At 42.3% G+C, this 21,741-nt stretch overlaps 1 protein-coding gene across 1 annotated transcript in view; it reads left to right on the forward strand.

The window, feature by feature from the left end:
- dscaml1 (Down syndrome cell adhesion molecule like 1) overlaps positions 1-21,741 on the forward strand; it is a 673,508-nt gene that overhangs the window by 35,501 nt on the left and 616,266 nt on the right. The window contains exons 2-3 of the mRNA XM_073030068.1: positions 4,173-4,490; positions 19,505-19,651. Of these exons, the coding sequence (XP_072886169.1) occupies positions 4,173-4,490; positions 19,505-19,651 (465 nt within the window). The remainder of the gene's footprint in view (positions 1-4,172; positions 4,491-19,504; positions 19,652-21,741) is intronic.

The raw sequence follows: 21,741 nt of genomic DNA on the forward strand, positions 1-21,741 counted from the left end.
TTTATCATCACTGACAAGTGCAATGGAATTTGTTTTTTTTTGCAAGAGCAGGATGGTGCAATACATAAAATACACTATAAATTACAATAAGAAATACATCTTAAAAATTAAATAAATAGTTGAAAAAAAAGAGCAAAAATTGTGAGGTGACTAAAACATGGGTTCACAGACCATTCAGGAATCTGATGGCAGAGGGGAAGAAGCTGTTCCTAAATCGTTGAGTGTGTATCTTCAGGTTCCTGTACCTCGTCCGTAATGGTGGCAATGAGAAGAGGGCATGTCCTGGGTGACGGGGTTCTTAATAATGGAAACTGCCTTTTTGAGGCATCGATTTTTGAAGATATCTTGGAAGGTGTCGACGCTAGTGCCCACGATGGAGCAGGCTGAGTTCAAGGTGGAGACTGCTGCCTTATTCCTGCTACAAAACATAACTCCGCTCAGAATAATGTAATTGTGTAAAGTCCTTATTGAGAATCTTTTTGACAGTGATAAAGCAGCACAGTTCAACGACTTTCAAGTTGCGTCTCAGTTTAATCCACACCGTCAGCTCGTTCTCAGAGTGACCACTAGGTGGAGCAGCCTGTGGTTTCCAAGGGTCCATCTCTGGGATCAGTGTGAATTGTAGCCCGTGGATCACATCTCCTGCTGAGCCGACGCAGGTGTGAATCACAAGAGCGGGAGTGTGTGCAAACCGAGCCCGCAAACTGGCACAGGTAAATCTTCCTGAGAAAAACAAAAGCTAGATTTGTTGAGGAATTCATATGAAAGCATAGAAGAGACTAGAGACGTGGAAAATGCATTTGACCCTGTAATACTCTCTCTCATAAAGACTGTTACTAAATCATGACTATTCCGTATTTGACTGCAGGACACCTTCAAGAAGAAACTGCTTTTGTCCAGTAAGCCTTTCCACTCCTTCTTCTCAACAGAGTCAACTGTCTATTAATTCAGAATTTGATTAATTCAGACTTTATTCTGTCCCTCACAGAGGTTTACTGTCCACTTTTCTTCAGCTTTTTTTTTTGCGTTTTTTAAAAAAAAACAAACACTCGAAACTCACAGGGAGTTTGTGTGTCTCCACATCTCTCTACAAAGCAGTAATTCTGTCTGAGTGTCGCATCTGCGCTGAGTTTTAACAAGGTCTGTTCTTTGTATTATCGTCTGTCTCTTCATTTTAAATGGACATTGAACTTGTTGGTTGCCACGTGCAGTTCTCTTTTCCTTCCTGTTTTGGCCTCCGTTTACCTGGCAAAAGGATCCCAGAGTCAATCCGTGATAAAGTCTCAGTAAGAAAGGAAAATACAATCTTGGCACATATATAACCGTGGCACTGAGGGAATGCTGAACCGTTAGAGAGTTTGCTCTCAGGATGTAAGATTAAATGGAGTCTCTATGTGTTTTTCCAACTAAACATTAAATACCCCATTCACTTCATAATTGGTCTATGATGCCACATGTACCAAGGTACAGTAAAAACAACTTTGTTTTGCATGTCATCTGTACAGATAATTTCATCACATTAGTGTATTGAGATAGTACAAAGAAAAAGCATTAACAGAATGCAGAATAAAGTGAGAAGGGAGAGTGCAAGTAGACAATAAGGAGCAAAGCTATGAAGAGGTAGAGTGTGAGGATGAGTACATCTTAGTGTACTGGGGACCTTTCAATTGTCCTAGAACAGCAGGATATGAGCTGTTCTTGAGCCTTCTGCTACATGCTTTCAGGTTTTTGTATCTTCTGACTGATGGAGGTGGAAGAAGACCATAAGACAGGAGCATAGTTAAGCCATTTGGCCCATTGAGACTGCTCTGCTGATCCATCATGGCTGATTTATCATTCCCTCTCAAACCCATTCTTCTGCCTTCTCCCCTCTACAGCGGTCTGTGACAGTGAATTCCACAGATTCGCCACCCTCTGGCTAAAGAAATTCCTCTTCATCTCTGTTCAAAATGGTCATCCCTCGACTCTGAGGTTGTGCCCTCTGGTCCTAGATTCCCCCACTATAGGAAACATCCTCTCCATGTCCACTCTATCCAGGCCTTTCAATATCAGTGGAAAATTTTTTGAAAATGTTGTTTACTCAGATATTTTTTAATGATAGACTGCTTGATGCTGACCACAAATATAATTACAGACTACTTGTATCACATAGGAATTTGGAGAACCAAGAAATTAACTTTTATTGAATATAATGCATTTAATTACACAACAGTGTTGACGCTTTGCAATAGGTCAACAAAGCTAAAAGTATTTTGTTAATGATTTTTATTTGTACTCAGTGTTTGAGACTTCTCACCTAAGTCTCCAACAATAATCAGCCAGCATTGATGGGTTCCAGTTGTCCTGATACCGTTTCTCCACGACCCCAATGACCTGGTGAAACGTTTCACCGTGCTCGTCACTGACAGCTCCAAGATTTGCAGGGAAGATGTCTACATGGGAATGCAGAAAATGAATCTTTAGTGACATGTTGCACTTCATGGTTTTGTATGCTTGAAGCATGTTGTCAACCAGCTACATGTAGTTTGGTGTCTGTAGTTGGCAAGAAAATTTTCCAACAACATCCTTGAATGCCTTCCATGTGATTTTCTCTGGTCCCACTAGAAGTTCTTTGAAATGCCTGTCATTGGTGACTTGTTTGGTTTGTGGACCAACAAAAAAATGCCTTCCTTAGTCTTGGCATCAGTTATTCTGGCTTGAATTATGAATTGAAATAACAAATATAGGTGATTTCAAAAAATGGTATGTGATAGGGAAATTTCATAGTGACCTTCAAGATCAGCAACCCAAAATCCATAAGTTACAGCCAAAAGTATTCAGGAAGCAAAATCTTTGTTGTCCAGTGCATTTGATAGGTTTTAATGAGCTCCCCCATTATTCTTTGAAACTGCCCTGGTGGTTCACGAGGGATGATGTCAGGGGTGGGTGCTTTACCGAGGGAGCAAGAAGTGTAGACAGAACCCATAGCAGCGAGGCATCTTTCTGTGATGTGCTGAACCATGTCCACAAATCTACGCAGTTTGTTGTGGTCTCGCCAGAGCAGCTGCCGTGCAAGCCATGATGCATTTGTATAGGATGCAGTGATAAAAATTCGTGAGGTTCAAAGAGAACATGCCAAATTCCTTTAGCCTCCTGAGGAAGTAGTTGGTGCGCTTTCCCAGCAACTTCTTTAAACGACAAAATTTTCTTCCTAAATTTATGTAATGAGGCAGTTGTTTTGGCGATTTATTTTATTTCTTATTTCAGGATCTTTGCTGACTGTAAACTGGCAGGTGCATTTACGATATAACTTGCAGTAAATCCCACTGGCTGAGGTAGTGAAATGCTGTAGACTGTAAGCCTTTCTTTATTTAGAGGCATCTGTTTTAAGAAGATATGAGGCTGAAATTGTTTCATGCCTGAGTTTGGTTACGTTTTAATCCTTGATAACCCATGGTTTGCCACAGTTGTGTGCCTTTTCACCAGAAGTTTGGTTTCTTCTGCAGGTTGCTGGTACAATATGACATTTCTTTCCCAAAATGGAACAAAGAATTGGATGTAACATTCCAGAGCAACCAACCCTGTTTCTTAGGTCCAGTGAATACAGCACAACCTATTTCTCATGGATGCACAAATCATTGTTTCTGTGGTTGGGGAAAACCTTCAGATGTAGAGTTGATGGGCTGAATGGCCTAATTCTGCTCATATAACGTATGCTTCTAATTTTACACGAGAGGCAGACTATCGTATGAACAGAAAAGTGGGTCCTTTAAACATAAAACTTTTGATGGGTTTGGAGAGGATGTAAGATTTACCTCATTCTCAGAGATGAATAGAATTAGATGACATAGACTTGGGGTGAGGGATAAGAGATTTAGAATCAGAATCAACTTTATTATCATTAACGTACAGTCTGTTGTGAAATTTGTTGTTTTGTGGCAGCATGGCAGCAGAACAGAAAATACATAAAATATATGTAGGTGAAGTTGAGATGTGAAATGTTTGAACATCTGAAACAAATGTTTGTCTGTTTTGTGTGTTGTTTTCCATTGATTGCATTGCATTTCTTCGTTCTGTCAACACCTGCAAGAAAATCAATCTCAGGGCAGTGTATGATGACATATACATACTTTGATAGTAAATTTACCTTGAACTTTGGTCTGATCGATCTTCCTTTGTCTTTGCCCTCACAGCACACAGTGAGGATCCAAGGACGAGCCTGTACTTCGTGAATGACTCGTTGCAGCAGGTGATCTTCTCCAGCTCGGTGGGCACGGTGCTGCCCTGCCCGGCTGCCGGCTCTCCGGGCACCATCCTCCGCTGGTACCTTGCCACAAAAGATGACATCTACGATGTGCCCAATATCCGCCACGTCCACCTCAACGGCACTCTGCAGCTCTATCCCTTCCCGCCATCAGGGTTTAATAGCTTTATCCACGACAATGACTACTTCTGCACGGCTGAAAACAAAGCCGGCAAGATAAGGAGCCCAAATATCCGTGTCAAAGCAGGTAAGATTATCTGGTGGGATTCACAGATCGATAGTCATAGAGCAACACAGCATGGAAAAAGGCCCTTTGGCCCAATCTGTCCCTGTAACTGGTCTTAATTCAGATTCAGGTTCAGATTTATCGGGTGTACATGGAAATGCATCATTTATATTAACAATCAACACAACGTAAGGATGTGCTGGGGGCAGACGCCAAGTGTCATCACACATACCAATACCAACATAGCTTGCCCATAATGCTCGGCAGAGCGACACAGAACACAACAAGCAACAAAATAACAACAGCAAGAATAAGCCCCTTTCCTTCCTCCCATCCAGCCAGCCATGCATATAAACAGTCCTTCTACATTTGGCCCATATCTCTATAAACCTCTCCTGTCCAAGAGTCTTTAAAATATTGTAATTGTACCTGTCCCTACAATTTCCTTGTGCAGCTCATTCCATATAACCATTAACCTCTGTGTGAAAAAGTTGCCTCTCAGATCCATTTCAAATCTTGCCCTTCTCAACTTCAACCTACACCCTCTCGTTTTGGACTTCCCTACCCTCTGAAAAAGACTTCGGCTATTCATGATTTTATAACCTTATATAAGGGACGAGCAGCAGCTGTGATGGAAGAATCTGAGCAATGGAAAGACCCAACTATTAACCACAGCCACTGCTTACTTTTGCCCGCATGGCACCAGAATAATCGGATCCCGGATCAGCCTCTAGAGCCACATGAGGACCCACCAATAGACAACCCCTTAGGAGAACAGCATACTCGAGTGATTGCGCTATCGTGAGGGAATATGGTTACCAAAAATATTTTTTTTGTCAGGAACTTCCCAATTCCAATGAAAAATAGACTAGTTTCAAACACAATTTATATAGGACAACCTATTTCCTACATAATTTTGCCAGCTTGGATATTTGACTTCTAGTCATCCAAGTTGGTTAGTTTCGAACTGTGTGACTGAACCAAATCATCTTGGAGTTGCCCAATAGAAGCAAAAAGCCAGGATTATGGGTTTGTGGTGAACACCAGTGGTTTGTTGAATTATTTGGTGCAATCATTCCAGCGAGACGTTCCAGGAGCAGCCAGCACCCTCCTGGTGAAAGAGGACAGACTCTGCCCATGGCGATAAAGCCTCACCCATGACGAACACGTTCCTGGCGTTTGTTGGGAGTGCACATTAAATTTGGGAAGTATCATATACCACTGCTAGCAACACACAAAATGCTGGAGAAACTCCACAGGTCAGGCTACGTCTATGGAGGGAATAAGATAGTTGATATTTCGGGTTGTAAATCTTCATCGGGAGTGGAAAAAATGAGCTCAATCCACAAACGTAAATATATTATCACAGTATGTATAACTTGCCATATATTATCTTGAGATTCAATTTCCAGACATTGTTGCCAGGCAGGGTGATTTGAGCATCTCAGAAACTGCTGATCTCCTGGGATCTTCACGCACACAAGTCTCTAGAGTTTACAGAGAATGGTGTGAAAAACAAAAACATCCAGTGAGTAGCAGTTCTGTGGGTGAAAACATTTTGTTAATGAGAGAGGTCAGAGGAGAATGGTCAGACTGGTTCAAGCTGACAGGAAGGTGACAGTAACTCAAATAACCACACGTTACAACAGTGGTGTGCAGAAGAGCATCTTTGAATGCACAACACATCGAAACTTGAAGTGAATGGGCTACTGCAGCAGAAGACCACACCAGGTTTAACTACTTTGGCCATTATCTATCTGTCTCTTTGTATTTGCACAGATTGCCTTCTTTTGTACAGTCTTTGTGTGTAGCGTTTTGTTAATTCTATTGTATTTCTGTGAATGCAAGAAAATTAATACTAGGGTAGTGTATGGTGACATATTTGTACTTTGATAATAAATTTACATTGAACTTCCACCTTTGAACTTTGAAGCAGTTGATTCCATAGCTGAACGATACTGTCAATTAGTTATGGATGCTTGCCAGAGTTCTGATCTTGCATTTTTTCTCCAGTAACAGTATTATTCCACTCAATGCTAATTCATCAAAATGAATGAAGTAAATCACACTATAGTTCTTGGGAAACAGTGCCAGGAGCATGCACTTCTTCTGGGGTTTTGCCTTGCCTTGTGAGCTGTGGTTGATGGTTGACAATATGAACCTCTTGATTAGATTATATCTTTATTATTCATTCTCTACTGCACACTTCAGTATTCGTAAAATCTTAATAGTGTAATTGGAGGGCACCGATTGTAGAGCAAGAGGTTTTTGTGATGACATTGTCTCGTAATGTGACACCATTAGGAGAATATAATGGTGGAGTTATTTGAAATGGTGCAGCGGGTTTATAAGAGCCAGTTTAATATGGAACTTGCCCACTGCTGTTGGTAGACAGTTGCTTAAATCCCTCAAATAGTAACTGAGTCTAATTTTTAATAGAGTAATTTAAGGCATAGAGTCAGACAACACAGATAAAGAGCTTTTGGCCCATCATGTCCTTATCAATCATCTACAGCACTGTAATCTATTTTTCACCACCTGACCTTCACAGATAAAAGATTAAAGACTACATTATTTGTGACTTGTACATTGAAACACATGCTGTTTGCATCAAATCAAATTAGTGAGGATTGGGCTGGAGGCAGCCCACAAGTGTTGCCATGCGTCCAGCACCAACATAACATGCCCTCAACTTCGAACCCTAACTATAACTGGGGGCTGGAACCAGAGTGATAGGGCAGATGATGGGGCAGTTGGTATACAAGTAGGTGCATGTAATGAGACTGAGTAGAAGGATAGGCAGTCAGCTGGACCAGAGGGGGCTGAGGGAAACCTGCCTGAGGCATACAAAACTGTGGGGCATAAATGGGGAAGGCAATAAGAAGCTTTCCCCATTAAAGTGATGTATTAAATCAGAGAAAATAGGTTTAGGGCAAGAGGTAGGGGATTTAGAGGGGATGTGAGAAAGATTTTTTTTACCCCAGAAGCAGAAGGTAAATGATGATGAATTTGTAGAATGCCTTAGAGCAGTTTGTGGTTGTGCAGGCCATCACAATGTCGCTTGCTGTTGTGCTTATGCTGGTGGTTGGTTCAGTCGGGGTAATTCCAGGAGGAGATGAAGGTCTAGCTCTGCGTTTGAACTTGTGCTTGTGGGATCACATGTTCACAACTGGTTTGTGTGGCAACATCAGGGATGTTGATCTACAATAACTTCAGAGAGTACTTTCCCCAATCATTGGCAATATGACCTGGTACCCAGGGGCCTTGCCCATTGTGGTACTGTCTGACCCATACTGCCACTCCGGGCTTGAATGATTTCACCCATCGACCAAGGCTGTGTGGTTGTCTTGTGCACCTGACCATCTGCTGTCTCAGATGCTGGATGCTGTGGCAACATCACATCCAAAACTGAGTGCTATTTTCTTCCCAAAATTGCTTCAGCTGGAGACTTCTTCTCGAGGCCTGGATGCGGTGTAGTTGGATACGTCAGCAGAAATGTCTCGAGAGCCTTGGCCAATGTTCCTTCCCCTCTTGATTTCAGAAGCAACTGCTTGAAGGTATCCACAACCCCCTCTGCTTGGCCATCGGATGATGGATGATACAGGGGTGAGTGGATGTTTACCTACACTGTTCTGGCTGATTGCAGCAAACTGCTATGAACTGAATTGAGTGCCGTTGTCAGAAATAAGAGATTCTGGTGTCCCAGTGCGGCTAAAGGTCTGCAGCAGCTGTTGAACGGTAGCCTCTGTTGTTGTTAATTTCATAGGTAATACTTCTGGCCATTTTGTTAACGGGCATCAACTAGGACAAGGTAGGTACACCCATTGATTGGGTCAGTAAAGTCAATATGTACTCAACTGCAAGGTTTGGTAACCTGAGGCCATGCTTGTGGATCGGCTTGACGTTGATTCTTTGCTGCTGTAGAGCACTGAGTACAGATGTGATATCTTCATCTATGCTCAGCCCATACACAAAGCTTCTCACCGGGTGATTGATGGCTGGGTGACCACAGTGGAATTGTTCCATTACCTTTGGTCGAAGTGTTTGTGGAATCACTATTCTGTCTCCAAACATTAGACAGAAGTCCACAGTTGAGAGCAATGTACGACCTCGATAAATGGATACGACATTGTCTTCATGGCCATCCAACAAAGCGGAATCTGGAGATACGCTGAAGAAGAAGATCTGTAGCCGTTTCTGCTCTGATCTTGTTGACCGTGACCGGGAGATGTTCAGCAGCATCCGATACAACCCCGTGCATTTCGCAATCCATTGAAATTGCAGCCACGACTGCATCTTCGTCTTCACTGCCCTGCTGGTTCATAAGTCTGGAGGGTCGTCTGCCTGACCAAGTTCCTGGATCGATGTGTGCTTGATTTCAAAGTCATGGGCCAATAACATCGTTGTCCGACAGTGGCTTGCGTTCAGTCAGAAGAGTGAAGTGCTTGCCATAGAGCATCTTGTGGAATTTCTTCACAGCAAAGGTGATTCCCAAGGTTTCCTTCTTGATTTGTCCATTGTTCCTTTCTGCTGCAGTCAGTGATCTGGCTGCGTGCATGACAGCATTTTTGGAACCATCAGGAAAGATAAGGGATATGAAGCTGGACACATCCATCATGATGACATTTGGTAATTCTGGGTTGAAATGCACCAAGAGAAGGTTAGATGACAGCATATTCTTCACCTGATCAAAAGCTTCTTGGCATTTTGTGGACCACTTCCACTTCCTGAGCAGGGCAGTCAGTGATTCCCTCAGCCTGTGCATTGCCCGGAGGAATGCTGAATAATGACAGATCATGCCCAAAATGGTAGTAATGTGCTGATATCTGATGCTGGGGCATCGTTAAGATACGGTGATCTGGGCGACAACCACGCTCACCTATGATGGTACTTGATTAAAGACATCATGAAGCTGCATTTTTCTGCCCAAATCGTGTAATTTGTTCAAAACCTGGTCCAGGTCCAGGTGTTGCCATAATTCTATCTGATCTGTCCCCATCGAGGTTAGCGGCAACACCATCAATACCATTCAGCACGGTGTCCATGAGCTGCTGGGAAATTGAAGGAGAGGGAAAGAGGAAAACTGTTGTGATAGTGTGAAGCTCCTCTGAATCTTCTGCCACTTCAGCCAAGTCCTAATTTGCAATGTAATGACCAGCATTCAAATTTCAAAAATATCTGCTGGTACTACTGGTAATGGGCACTGGTGTGTCTGCAGAGCTGCATTGAGATCTGTTGAGAGGTCTGCACACAATCTCACTGTACCTTTGGCTTTCTTGATGATGACTGTAGGAGTTGCCCAACGTGGCTTTAATGACAACATCCTGTTGCAGGTGACCTAGTTCTTGCTCCACAATTGGCAAGGCTGTATATGGTACTGGTCTTTTGGGACAGAAGACTGGCTTTGAGTTTGGACAGAGATGGAGTTCTGCTTGAACCTGACCCTACTTGAAACACTGCAGGATTGCACTGTTGCAGTTGTTGTATGGTCTCACAAACTGATGGTGCTGTTATGTTGATGGACATGATTTAAACAGTCACTGCCTTTGTCCAGAGAGATGCTCCAGAGATCAGGCTTGTCCATCCATTTAATGGCAAGGACATTCAGATCTGGCTGGTCTATTAGCTAACACACAATTGACTTGGTTGTTGCCCAGCTTCTGGCACTTTGCTAGATAGCTGGGGGTTCCACCTGATGCACTACAGGTGGAGTGATGAGTTGTTTGACTGGTGGGGTCCCAAGTGCCCGACATGTACATTTGGAGATAATGGTGATGTCCAACATCGTGTTGAGTTGTATCATGACCAACTAATTTTGATAAATACGTTGAAGGACTGTTTCCTGGGGGGGAAGTCCACTTTGAAAATGACCATTAAGTTCCTTGTGGATTTTGATGCCTTTTGAAACTTATTGTCCTTGTGTTTCACTGGCCTTGAACGCAGTGAAGGACAGCAAACACCTTCTTTATGTCCACAGTTACGGCATTTGCTGCAAATATGTTTCTTGTATTCATGGCTTGTTGCATAATGCCACACGCCACAGTCTGGACAAACTGTGTTTGGCCTCAGGAAATTACAAAAATCCTGGCAGAAGCACAAAACAAGAAATCAAGAGAAATTAGGTTTGGTTCTCAATGGAAGATTCTATTAATAAGCATATTGAACTGGACACAACTTACAGGATCAGGGCCGTGAGGTGAGCTGTGAGCACCTGAGGAACCAACGCTTATGATGACCGGTAACCAGGGATCAAAAACGGCTGGGAGTGAAAATGAAATTATTTTACTACTTCAACAAGTTAGGACCAATGAAGAATTTAAAGACATCGACAATCATGTTGAATGTGACAATGAAAATGAAGATTTGGAGGATGTAATCATTGAAAGCACTTTATGAAGACAGTCCATTATCTGTTCTAGGTGTCTGCACTGATTTTGTTCATTTACAGTCAATCAAAAGAACTGCACGTACAGTGAATGAAGTCCTCTGTTGATAACTTTTAGGAATTAATAGATAGATAGATATACAGTTTTATAGTACTGTAGTAGTTTTGGTAGTGTTCTAATTTATTCTGCACTTCATTTAAATACATAACTTGTTACTCAGTTAAAGGGCAGTTTGTCTTTATTATATCTTTATAACTCTTTAACTTTGGCTAATTGGGACAGCCACTTATTTGGGCCAAAAGGTACTGGTCTCGATGTGTCCCAATTAGCCGGAATCCATTGTATTTACAGAGTACGAAAGAGGGAAGGGCCAATTAACTCCTACTAGGAATATAAAGCCCTGCTAGAAAGTTTTAGTCTTCATGAATTGGATGTCATTTGAAAGTATTATGAGGTATTATGGATTTTTCTCAGGCAATTACATATCTGAAGAGATACATAATGAAGGTGTTTAGATACAGGTCAGCTGTGATTTTATAGCTGAAAAGCATTGAGGGGCTAACAGGCCTTCCCCTATTCCTGTATAAACTAACGCTGTCATCATTGTATTTCATGATTTAAGCTTGGTGCTTGTAATTTACTATCGTCTAATGCTTATGAACTCTGGATTTATCAGAACTGTTTTGAGCTGGCTAAAAGCCATAGCTCACATGACTAGCGTTCTCCTGACACGAATTATGGGAGTTCATCTTTGTGCCCACTGACAGATGGCGAGGCCTGAGATTAAATCAAAGCCTTCATCCCAGTATATACCACCATAAAACCCAGTTGTCACAGCTACATGCAGAAGATCTTGATTTCACCATATGGCTGTGTTATACATAGCAACAGCAACACTGCAGTAAATATCACTGAATCAACAAAAATAAAAGAGCCGGTCATTGATTTCAGAACTGGGGGAGAGGCGGTGCTCATGGCCCTGGATACGTCAAACAGTGTTGAGGTTACGAGTGTTGAGAGCTTCGAATTCCTAGAAGTGAACATCACCAATAGCCTGTCCTGGTTCAGACATGTTGATGTCACTGCCAAGAAAGCACACCAAAGCTGCTGCTTCCTCAGGAGGCTAAAGAAATTCAGCATGTCCCCATCAATTTTTATCAATGCACCGTAGAAAACATACTTTCTGGATGCATTTGGCTTGGCATGGCAGCAGCTCTGAAAGTGACTGTAGGAAACTGCAGAGAGTTGTAAACACAGCTTAGCACATCACTGGAATCAGCCTCCTCTCCATGTATTCTGTCTACACTTCCCACTGTCTCAGTTAAACAGCCAGCATAATCAAAGACCCACTCACCCCAGACATTCTCTCTTCTCCACTCTCCCATCAAGTAGAAGATACAAAAGCCTGAAACCACCAAGCTCAAGGACAGCTTCTATCTCGGATGTCTCAGATAACATCCACAGCATTTTGGAGAGGGAGGGAGAGCAGCCAGATGTCCTGGTACATATTGGTACCAATGACATAGGAAGGAAAAGCAAAGAGGTCCTGAAGAGAGAATTTAGAGAGCCAGGTAGAAAGCTGAGAAGCAGGACCTCCCGGGTAGTAATTTCTGGATTGCTGCCTGGGCCATGCACCAGTGAGAGTAGAAACAGGATGATTTGGCAGATAAATGTGTGGCTGAGAAGCTGGTGCAGAGGGCAGGGCTTCATGTTCTTGGATAATTGGGATCTCTTCTGGGGGAGGCATGACCTGTTCAAAAGTGACGGGTTACAGCTGAACCAGAGGGGGACCAATAATCTCATGGGCAGGTTTGTTAGAGCTGTTGGGGAGGGTCTAACCTAATTTGGCAGGGGGGTGGGAACCGGAATGATGGGACTCAGGATAGGACGGATGGTAAAAAAGCAAAGATAGCATGCAGTCAGACTGTCAGGAAAGGCAGGCAGGTGATGGGGCAAAAATGCAGCCAGCAGGGTGAGTATCAGTGCATTCGGGATGCAGAATCAAAAAGGGTAGCAAACACCTTACTCAAAGTGTTACATCCCAATGCACGGAGTTGCATTATTACAGACTGTCAGGTATGATGTTGTGGCCATCACTGAATCGTGGCTGAAGGATGGTTGTAGTTGGGAGCTGAATGTCCAAGGTTACACATTGTATCAGAGGGAGAGGAAGGTAGGTAGAGGGAGAGGTGTGGCTCTGCTGGTAAAGAATGGCATCAAATCATTAGAAAGATGAGACATAGGATCGGAAGTTGTTGAATACTTATGGGTTGAGTTAAGAAACTGTAAGGGTAAAAGGACCCTGATGGTTATATACAGGCCTCCCAACAGTAGCTGGGATGTGGACCACAGATTACAATGGGAGGTAAAAAAAAAAGGTGTGCCAAAAGAGCAATGTTATGATAGTCATGGGAGATTTTAACATGCAGGTTGATCGGGAAAATCAGGTTGGTAATGGATCTCAAGAGAGTGAGTTTGTTGAATGCCTACAAGATGGCTTTTTAGAGCAGTTTGTTGTTAAGCCTATTAGGGGATCAGCTATACTGAATTGGGTGTTATGTAATGAACCGGAGGTGATCAGGGAGGTTAAGATAAAGGAACCCTTAGGAGACAGTGATCACAATTATGATTGAGTTCAACTTGAAACTTGATAGGGAGAAAGTAAAGTCTGATGTAGCAGTATTTCAGTGGGGTAAGGGAAATTACAGTGGTATGAGAGAGGAATTGGCCAAAGTAAATTGGAAGGAGATGCTGGCAGGGATGACAGCAGAGAAGCAATGGTGTGAGTTTAGAAACATAGAAAACCTACAGCACAATACAGGTCCTTCTGCCCACGATGCTGTGCCGAACATATCCTTAGTTTAGAAATTGCCTAGGGTTTCCCATAGCCCTCTATTTTTCTAAGCTCCATGTACCTATCCAGGAGTCTCTTAAAAGGCCCTCAGTAAGCCTTGCATGGGGTACCTTATCAAATGCCTTGCTGAAATCCATATACACTACATCTACTGCTCTACCTTCATCACTGTGTCTAGTCACATCCTCAAAAAAAATTCAGTCAGGCTCAGAAGGCACAACCTGCCTTGACAAAGCCATGCTGACTATTCCTAACCATATTATGCCTCTCCAAATGTTCATAAATCATGCCTCTCAGGATATTCTCCATCAACTTACCAACCACTGAAATAAGACTCACTTGTCTATAATTTCCTGGGCTATCTCTACTCCCTTTCTTGAATAAGGGAACAACATCCACAACCCTCCAATCCTCCGGAACCTCTCCCGTCCCCATTGATGATGCAAAGATCATCACCAGAGGGTCAGCAATCTCCTCCCTCGCCTCCCACAGTAGCCTGTTCAAGCTTTTCAGTCCACTGTAAGTTATCCCTACAATGGCCAAGGTCCTTTTCCCGTAGTGAATACTGAAGTAGAGTACTCATTAAGTATCTCTGCTATCTCCGTCGGTTCCATACACACTTTTCCACTGTCACACTTGATTTGTCCTATTCTCTCAAGTCTTTTCCTCTTGTAAAAGAGTTGCTTGTAAAAGTGAGAAAGGTGCAGGATAGATGGATTCCAAAAACAAAGAAATACTCAAAAGGCAAAATAATGTAACAGTGGCTGACAAGGGAAGTCAAAGCTAATGTAAAAGCAAAAGAGAGGGCATACGACAAAGTGAGAATTAGCTAGAAGATGAAGGATCGGGAAGCTTTTAAAAACCTACAGAAGCAACTAAAAGAATCATTAGAAGGGAAAAGATGAAATATGAAAGCAAGCTAGCAAACAATATCAAGGTGGATAGAAAAAGTTTTTCAAGTTTATAAAAAAAAATAAAAGAGAGATGAGAGTGCCACTAGAAAATGAGGCAGGAGAAATAATAATGGGGGACAAGTAGATGGCTGAGGAACTAAATAAGTATTTTGCATCAGACTTCACTGTGGAAGATGCCAGCAGTGTGCCAGATGTTGAAGGGTGTGAGGGAAGAGAAATGAGTGCAGTTACAAGAGAGAAAGTGCTCAAAAAGCTGAAAGACATAAAGGTACATAAGTCACCTGGGCCAGATGAACTGCACCCCAGGGTTCTGAAAGAGGCAGCGATAGAGATTGTGGAAGCATTAGTAATGATCTTTCAAAAATCATTGGGCTCTGGCATGGTGCCAGAGGACTGGAAAATTGCAAATGTCACTCCACTCTTTAAGAAAGGAGGAAGGCAGCAGAAAGGAAATTATAGACCAGTTAGCCTGACCCCAGTGGCTGGGAAGATGTTGGAGTCAATTGTTAAGGATGAGGTTATGGAGTATTTGGTGACACAGGACAAGATAGAACATATAACAATTACAACACGGAAACAGGCCATCTCGGCCCTTCTAGTCCGTGCCGACGCTTACACTCACCTAGTCCCACTGGCCCGCACTCAGCCCATAACCCTCCATTCCTTTCCTGTCCATATACCTATCCAACTTTACTTTAAATGACAATACCGAACCTACCTCTACCACTTCTACTGGAAGCTCGTTCCACACAGCTACCACTCTCTGAGTAAAGAAATTCCCCCTCGTGTTACCCCTAAACTTTTGCCCCCTAACTCTCAAATCATGTCCTCTTGTTTGAATCTCCCCTACTCTCAATGGAAAAAGCCTATCCACATCAATTTGATCTATCCCCCTCATTATTTTAAATACCTCTATCAAATCCCCCCTCAACCTTCTACGTTCCGAAGAATAAAGACCCAACTTGTTCAGCCTTTCCCTTTAACTTAGGTGCTGAAACCCAGGTAACATTCTAGTAAATCTAGGACAAAGATAGTAATTCTAGTAAAGATAGGACAAAGATAGGGAAAATCCTGCCTGACGAACCTGTTGGAATTCTGAGGAGATTACAAGTAGGATAGATAAAGGGAATTCAGTGGATGTTGTATATTTGGACTTTCAGAAGGCCTTTGACAAGGTGCCACACATGAAACTGCTTACCAAGTTAAGAGCCCATGGTATTACAGGAAAGTTACTTGCATGGTTAGCATATTGGCTGATTGGTAGGAGGCAGCGAGTGGGAATAAAAGGATCCTTTTCTGGTTGACAGCCAGTGACTAGTGGTGTTCCGCAGAGGTTGGTGTTAGGACTGGTTTTTAAGCTGTATATCAATGATTTAGATGATGGAATAGTTGGCTTTATTGCCAAGTTTGCAGATGATACAACGATTGGTGGAGGGACAGGTAGTGTTGAGGAAGCAGGTAAACTGCAGAAGGACTTAGATTAGGAGAATGGGAAGAGATTGGCACACAAAATACAATGTTGGAAAATGCATGGTCATGCACTTTGGTAGAAGAAATAAATGTGCAGACTATTTTCTAAATGGGGAGGTAATTCAAAAATCTGAGATGCAAAGGGACTTGAGAGTCCTGTGCAGAACAGCCTAAATGTTAACTTGCAGGTAGAGTTGGTGGTGAGGAAGGCAAATGCAATGTTAGCATTCATTTCAAGAGTTCTAGAATACAAGAGCAGGGGTGTGATGCTGAGGCTTTATAAGGCACTGGTGAGGCCTCACCTTGAGTGTTGTGAACAGTTTTGGGCCCCTCATTGAAGAAAAGATGTGCTGGCATTGGAGAGGAGGTTCACAAGGATGTTTTCAGGAATAAAATAGTTATATGAGGAATGTTTGATGGCTCTGGGCCTGTACTCGCTGGAATTTAGAAGGATGAGGTGGGATATGCCTGCTCCTATGCCTTATGGTCTTATTAAGGCAGGTATGGAGTTGTGTGGGAACTGGGATCATCCATGATGGAATAACAGAGCAGAGATGCTGGGCCAAATGGCCTAATTCTGTTCCTATGTCTTATAGTTTTATAATCTTGCACATTATTTTTTACCTTGACTTACCCCAATGCACTGTGCAATAATTTGATCTGTATGAACTATACGCAAGACAGGCTTTTCCCTGTATCTCAGTACATGTGACAATAATAAACTAATTTCAAATTCTTTCTGTTCAAAATGTTTATTTGACAGTGTCACTGTAGTTACTTGGATGAAAGGGGACATCACGTGATTATTATATTGACTTGGGGAGTCATCATAAGTGGCCAAACACAATTAGCTCTGTATGGAGTGACAATCTCTGCCTGTGAATATGCAGAACACCCTTGGGTTACAGGCACATGACTTCATGGATACCCCTACATTCAAAGGAGCTCCTAAAATATTATAAAATTTAAAAGACTGGCATGTGTACATGCATTTGTTTTTATTAAGAGCAGAACTAGTTTCCTCTCTCTGCTCAGCAGGTCAGGCAGCATCTATGGAGGGGAGGAAACGCTTCAGGCCGAGACCCTTCATCAGGACTGGAAAGGAGGGGAGCAGAGGTCACAATGAGATGGAGGAGGTGGGGGTGGAAGGGGTACAAGCTGGCACTGGGTCTCTTATGAGTGATGGGGAAGGTAGGCGGGTGTGGGTGGGAGGATGAAGTAAGAAGCTGGGAGGCAATAGGTGGAAGGGGTAAGGGGCTGATGAAGAAGGAATCTGACTGGAGAGAACAGTGGACCATGGGAGATAGGGAAGGAGGAGAAGCACAAGGGAAAGGTGATGGGTAAGTGATTGTTTATTCCCTTTTATAGATGCTGCCTGACTTGCTGAGTTCTTCAGCAGTTTGTGTGTATTGCTCGCGACTTCCAGCATCTATAGAATCCCTTGAACAACACACACAAAATGCTGGAGGAACTCGAAAGGTCAGGCAGCATCTGTGGAGGGGAATGAACAGTTGATGTTTTGGGCCGATACCTTTCTCTGGATCTGGAAAGTAAGAGGAAAGAAGCCAGAATAAGGGGGTGGTGGGGGGAGTTCAAGCTAGTAGCTGATAGGTGAAGCCAGGTATAAGGTAAGGTGTGTGGTTGGTGGAGAGGGAATGAAGTAAGAAGCTGGGAGGGATAGGTGGAAGAGGAAGATTGAAGAAGAAGCAATCTGATAGGAGTGGACCATGGAGGAAAGGGAAGGAGGAGGGGCACCAGAGGGAAGTGGTGGATAAGCAAGGGGAGGTGAACCAGAAAAGGGGAATGCAATAAGAGAGAAAGGGGAGGGGGAATTTTTGTGTACAATTTTCTGGATGAATTTCTGATTGTTCTATTTTTGTTTAGTGATACAGCATGGTAGCAGGCCCATCCTGCCCAAAGAGTCTGCACTGCCCTTGTATGGGATCAGATTTACTGGAATCATTCCAGGGATGGTGGACTGGAGAGACTGAGGGTTCTCTTCTTGGAATAGAAGAGGTTAAGATTGGATCTGATGGAAGCAATTAGCAGACAGAGGTGACAATCTAATATGTTCCCAATGGCAAAGAGTTAAAAAACCAACAGACATAAAATTAATGTGATGAGCAGAAGTATGGAAAATGACAAGAGGAAAGACTTTTCCTGCATTCGATGCTTCTTGTTTGGAATGCCAAAGATTCAGTTGTGGCACTCAGGAGGGAACTGGATGTATATATGAAAGAAAGGAATTACACGGCTATGGGAAAATAGCCTGAATGGCAGCTCGTGTAATAGAGTTAGTTGAGTTGCACAAGACATGGATGAGGATGCACCTGGATTATTGTGTACACCTCTGCTCAGTGTGTTTATAAGAAAGACATCATTACATTGGATAGTGTGGAAAGAAAATTTACAATGATGTTGCCAGGTCCTAAGCACCTGAATTATAGGGTGCAGTTGGGCAGGCGAGGACTTTATTCCTTGGAACATAGGACACTGAAGGGCATATCAAAGCATGACAGGCATACATAGGGCAAATGCAGTTTTTTCCCAAAAATGAATCAGAGGGCTTGGAATTAAGCTGAGAGGAGAAAGATCTAAAAGTGACCTCAGGGGCAACTTGTCCATGCAGACAGTTGTGCATACATGGAACAAGATGCCAGAGAAAGCAGTTGAAGCAGGTGCAATAATGCTATTTAAAATATATTTGGGTAAGTATGTACGTGAATAGGAAAGGACCAGAGGTTACAAGACAAACGCAAGCAAATGGGACCAGTTTAGGCTTGGATGAGTTAAAGATTTGAAGATTAAAAATGAGCTTTGTCACATGTACATTGAAACATACAGTGAAATGTGCCATGTGCATCAAAGCAAATCAGTGAGGATTGTGCTGGGCAGCCCACAAGTGTCACCGCAGCATCCCCACAACTCATTAACCCTAAATGTACATCTTTGGAATGTGGGAGGAAACTGGAGCAGCCAGAGGAAGCCCATGGAGTTGCCAGGTGAACATACAAACTCCTTACAGACAGCAGTGGGAATTGAACCTCGATCTTATCTGAAGGGCATGTTACCATGCTTTTTATTATATTACTTTATGATTCTAAACTTTCTGTAAACTCTGTAGCATCTTACCAGATCTCTGCTATTAGCAAAAGAATAAATCCTGAAACAGGGAGAGATATCCCTTTATCCAGAATATTATTTAATTCACTCACACACTGTACTCACACCTGACTGCTTTCTTTCCTTCAGATTGAACTCTGGGAACTAAATATATATTTATGATGTAGGTTCAGTTCTATTTTTGATTTCCAGATAAATTGGCGATGAAGAGATTTGCATAGTTGTTGGTTCCTCAGAACACGAAGAGTGGTTCATAGACTCCCATTTACATTCTTCACTTTCTCTCAGTTTTCAGGGAACCCTACACCGTACGGGTGGAGGATCAAAGGTCAATGCGTGGAAGCGTGGCTGTCTTCAAGTGCCTCATTCCTCCTTCGGTGCAGGAGTATGTTAGCGTTGTGTCGTGGGAAAGAGATACAGTCTCAATCATCCCAGGTAGGAAAATGAGAAAGGCTGGTGTTACTTCAGATATTTGAACCTGATGAGATGGTAATGTGATATTTAATTGCGTCAGTATCATCAGTTTCTTGAATGTGTATCCCTAAATCTAAGTGTGCGCTCCACCTCCTGTTCATTTGATTTCATTTATATGATGTCGGTGCTTTACTGAAACAGTGAAATGCAGCACTTGAATGTCTGACATCTTCTCATATACTGTACTGATGATTGGTCTTTGGAAAAGACTTAAGAAATTGCTTAGCTGTTTAACTTGGTGTGGAGTTACTGTATAACCTCAGGTTGCGTGTGTTTCAGATGCAAATTTTCCAGGATTACCCTTGGTGATTGTAAGCCCATGTGTTGACCTTTGTCAACAATAAGAATTCAGTTTCTTGATGCTTTTGTTCGTCGGGGTTCCTATGATTTCTACAAGGTTATATACAATGGATCATATGTATACACAAAGCTCACATACACTGGTGCATGTCAATTGTGTATCAATTGATCAGATAAACTTATATTGTCACGTAGATAGCCAGATGAGGATATTTTTACTGCCCAAAGAGGTGTAAGGTTCTATTACTCAGATATAGGTACTACTATCTCTGATACAAGACAGAGTAACATCTCTCTTTAAGAAGATGATTGTCAACTCATATTTTGCTCTTCTGTTTTAGTTTAAAGAATGTTTTGTTTTCCTGATTTGGTGGGATGTGACTAGAGATCTTGCGTTGAATGCCCCCGTGGTGTTCGTACTTGTTAAGTGCAATCAGTCCCCTCATGAAGTAATGTACTTCACTCAGATGGAAAATTTATTTGGTGACTGCTTGGAAGTATCAAACAGTCTTCAACAATTCCAGTCCTGAGTGTTTGTTATTCTTGCCAAAAGTCAACTCAAGGTAAGTTTATTATCAAAGTATGTATATGACTGGAAATAACATGTCCACTTCGTTAATAATCAGCACTGGTACACCTCAAGGATGTGTGCTTATCCCATTGCTCTGTTCTCTCTGTATCCATGATTGTGTGGCTAGGCACAGTTCAAATGCCATCTATAAGTTTGCTGATAATAAAGCCATTGTTGGCAGAGTCACAGATGGTGACAAGAGGACGTACAGGAGCAAGATATACCAGCTAGTTGAGTTGTGTCGCAGCAACAACCTTGCACTCAATGTTAGTAAGACCAAAGAACTGATTGTGGACTTCAGAAAGGGTAAGACGAGGGAACACACACCAGTCCTCCTAGAGGGATCAGAAATGGAAAGAGTGATCTATTTCAAGTTCCTGGGTGTCAAGATCTCTGAGGACTTAACCTGGTCCCAATATATCGATGCAGCTATAAAGTTAGACAGCAACTATATTTCATTAGAGGTTTGTGAAGATTTGGTTTGTCACCAAAAATGCTTGCAAATTTCTGCAGATATACCGTGGAGAGCATTCTGACTGGCTGGATCACCCTCTGGTATGGGGAGGCTACTGCACAGGACTGAAAGAAGCTGCAGAGGGTTGTAAAATTAGTCAGCTCCATCACAGACACTACCCTTTGTAGTATTCAAGACATCTTCAAGGAGCAATGCCTCAAAAAGGTGGCATCCATTATTAAGGACCCCCATCACCCAGGACATGCCCTCTTCACACTGTTACCATCAGGAAGGAGATACAGAAACCTGAAAGCACACACTCAGCGATTCAAGAACAGCTTCTTCCCCTCTGCCATCTGATTTCTAAATGAACATTGAACCCTTGGACACTACCTCACTACCTTTTTTATTTCACTTTTTACATTACTTATTTAATGGAACTATTTAATATATACATATTCATACTGTAATTCAGTTTTTTTCTAAATCATCATGTATTACATTGTACTGCTGCTGCTAAATTAGCAAATTTCATGACATATGCCGGTGATATTAAACCTGATTCTGATTCTGTCTCCCTATATTACTTTGAGATAAATTTTCTTGCAGGTATTTACAGAAAAATAGAGAAATACAATAAAATATATGAAATACTACACATTAACAAAGACTGACAAACCAATGTGTAAAAGAAGGCAAATTGTGGAAATAAATAAATTAATGCTG

This window comes from Hemitrygon akajei, chromosome 26 (genome assembly GCF_048418815.1).
Source record: "Hemitrygon akajei chromosome 26, sHemAka1.3, whole genome shotgun sequence".
NCBI classification, from domain to species: domain Eukaryota; kingdom Metazoa; phylum Chordata; class Chondrichthyes; order Myliobatiformes; family Dasyatidae; genus Hemitrygon; species Hemitrygon akajei.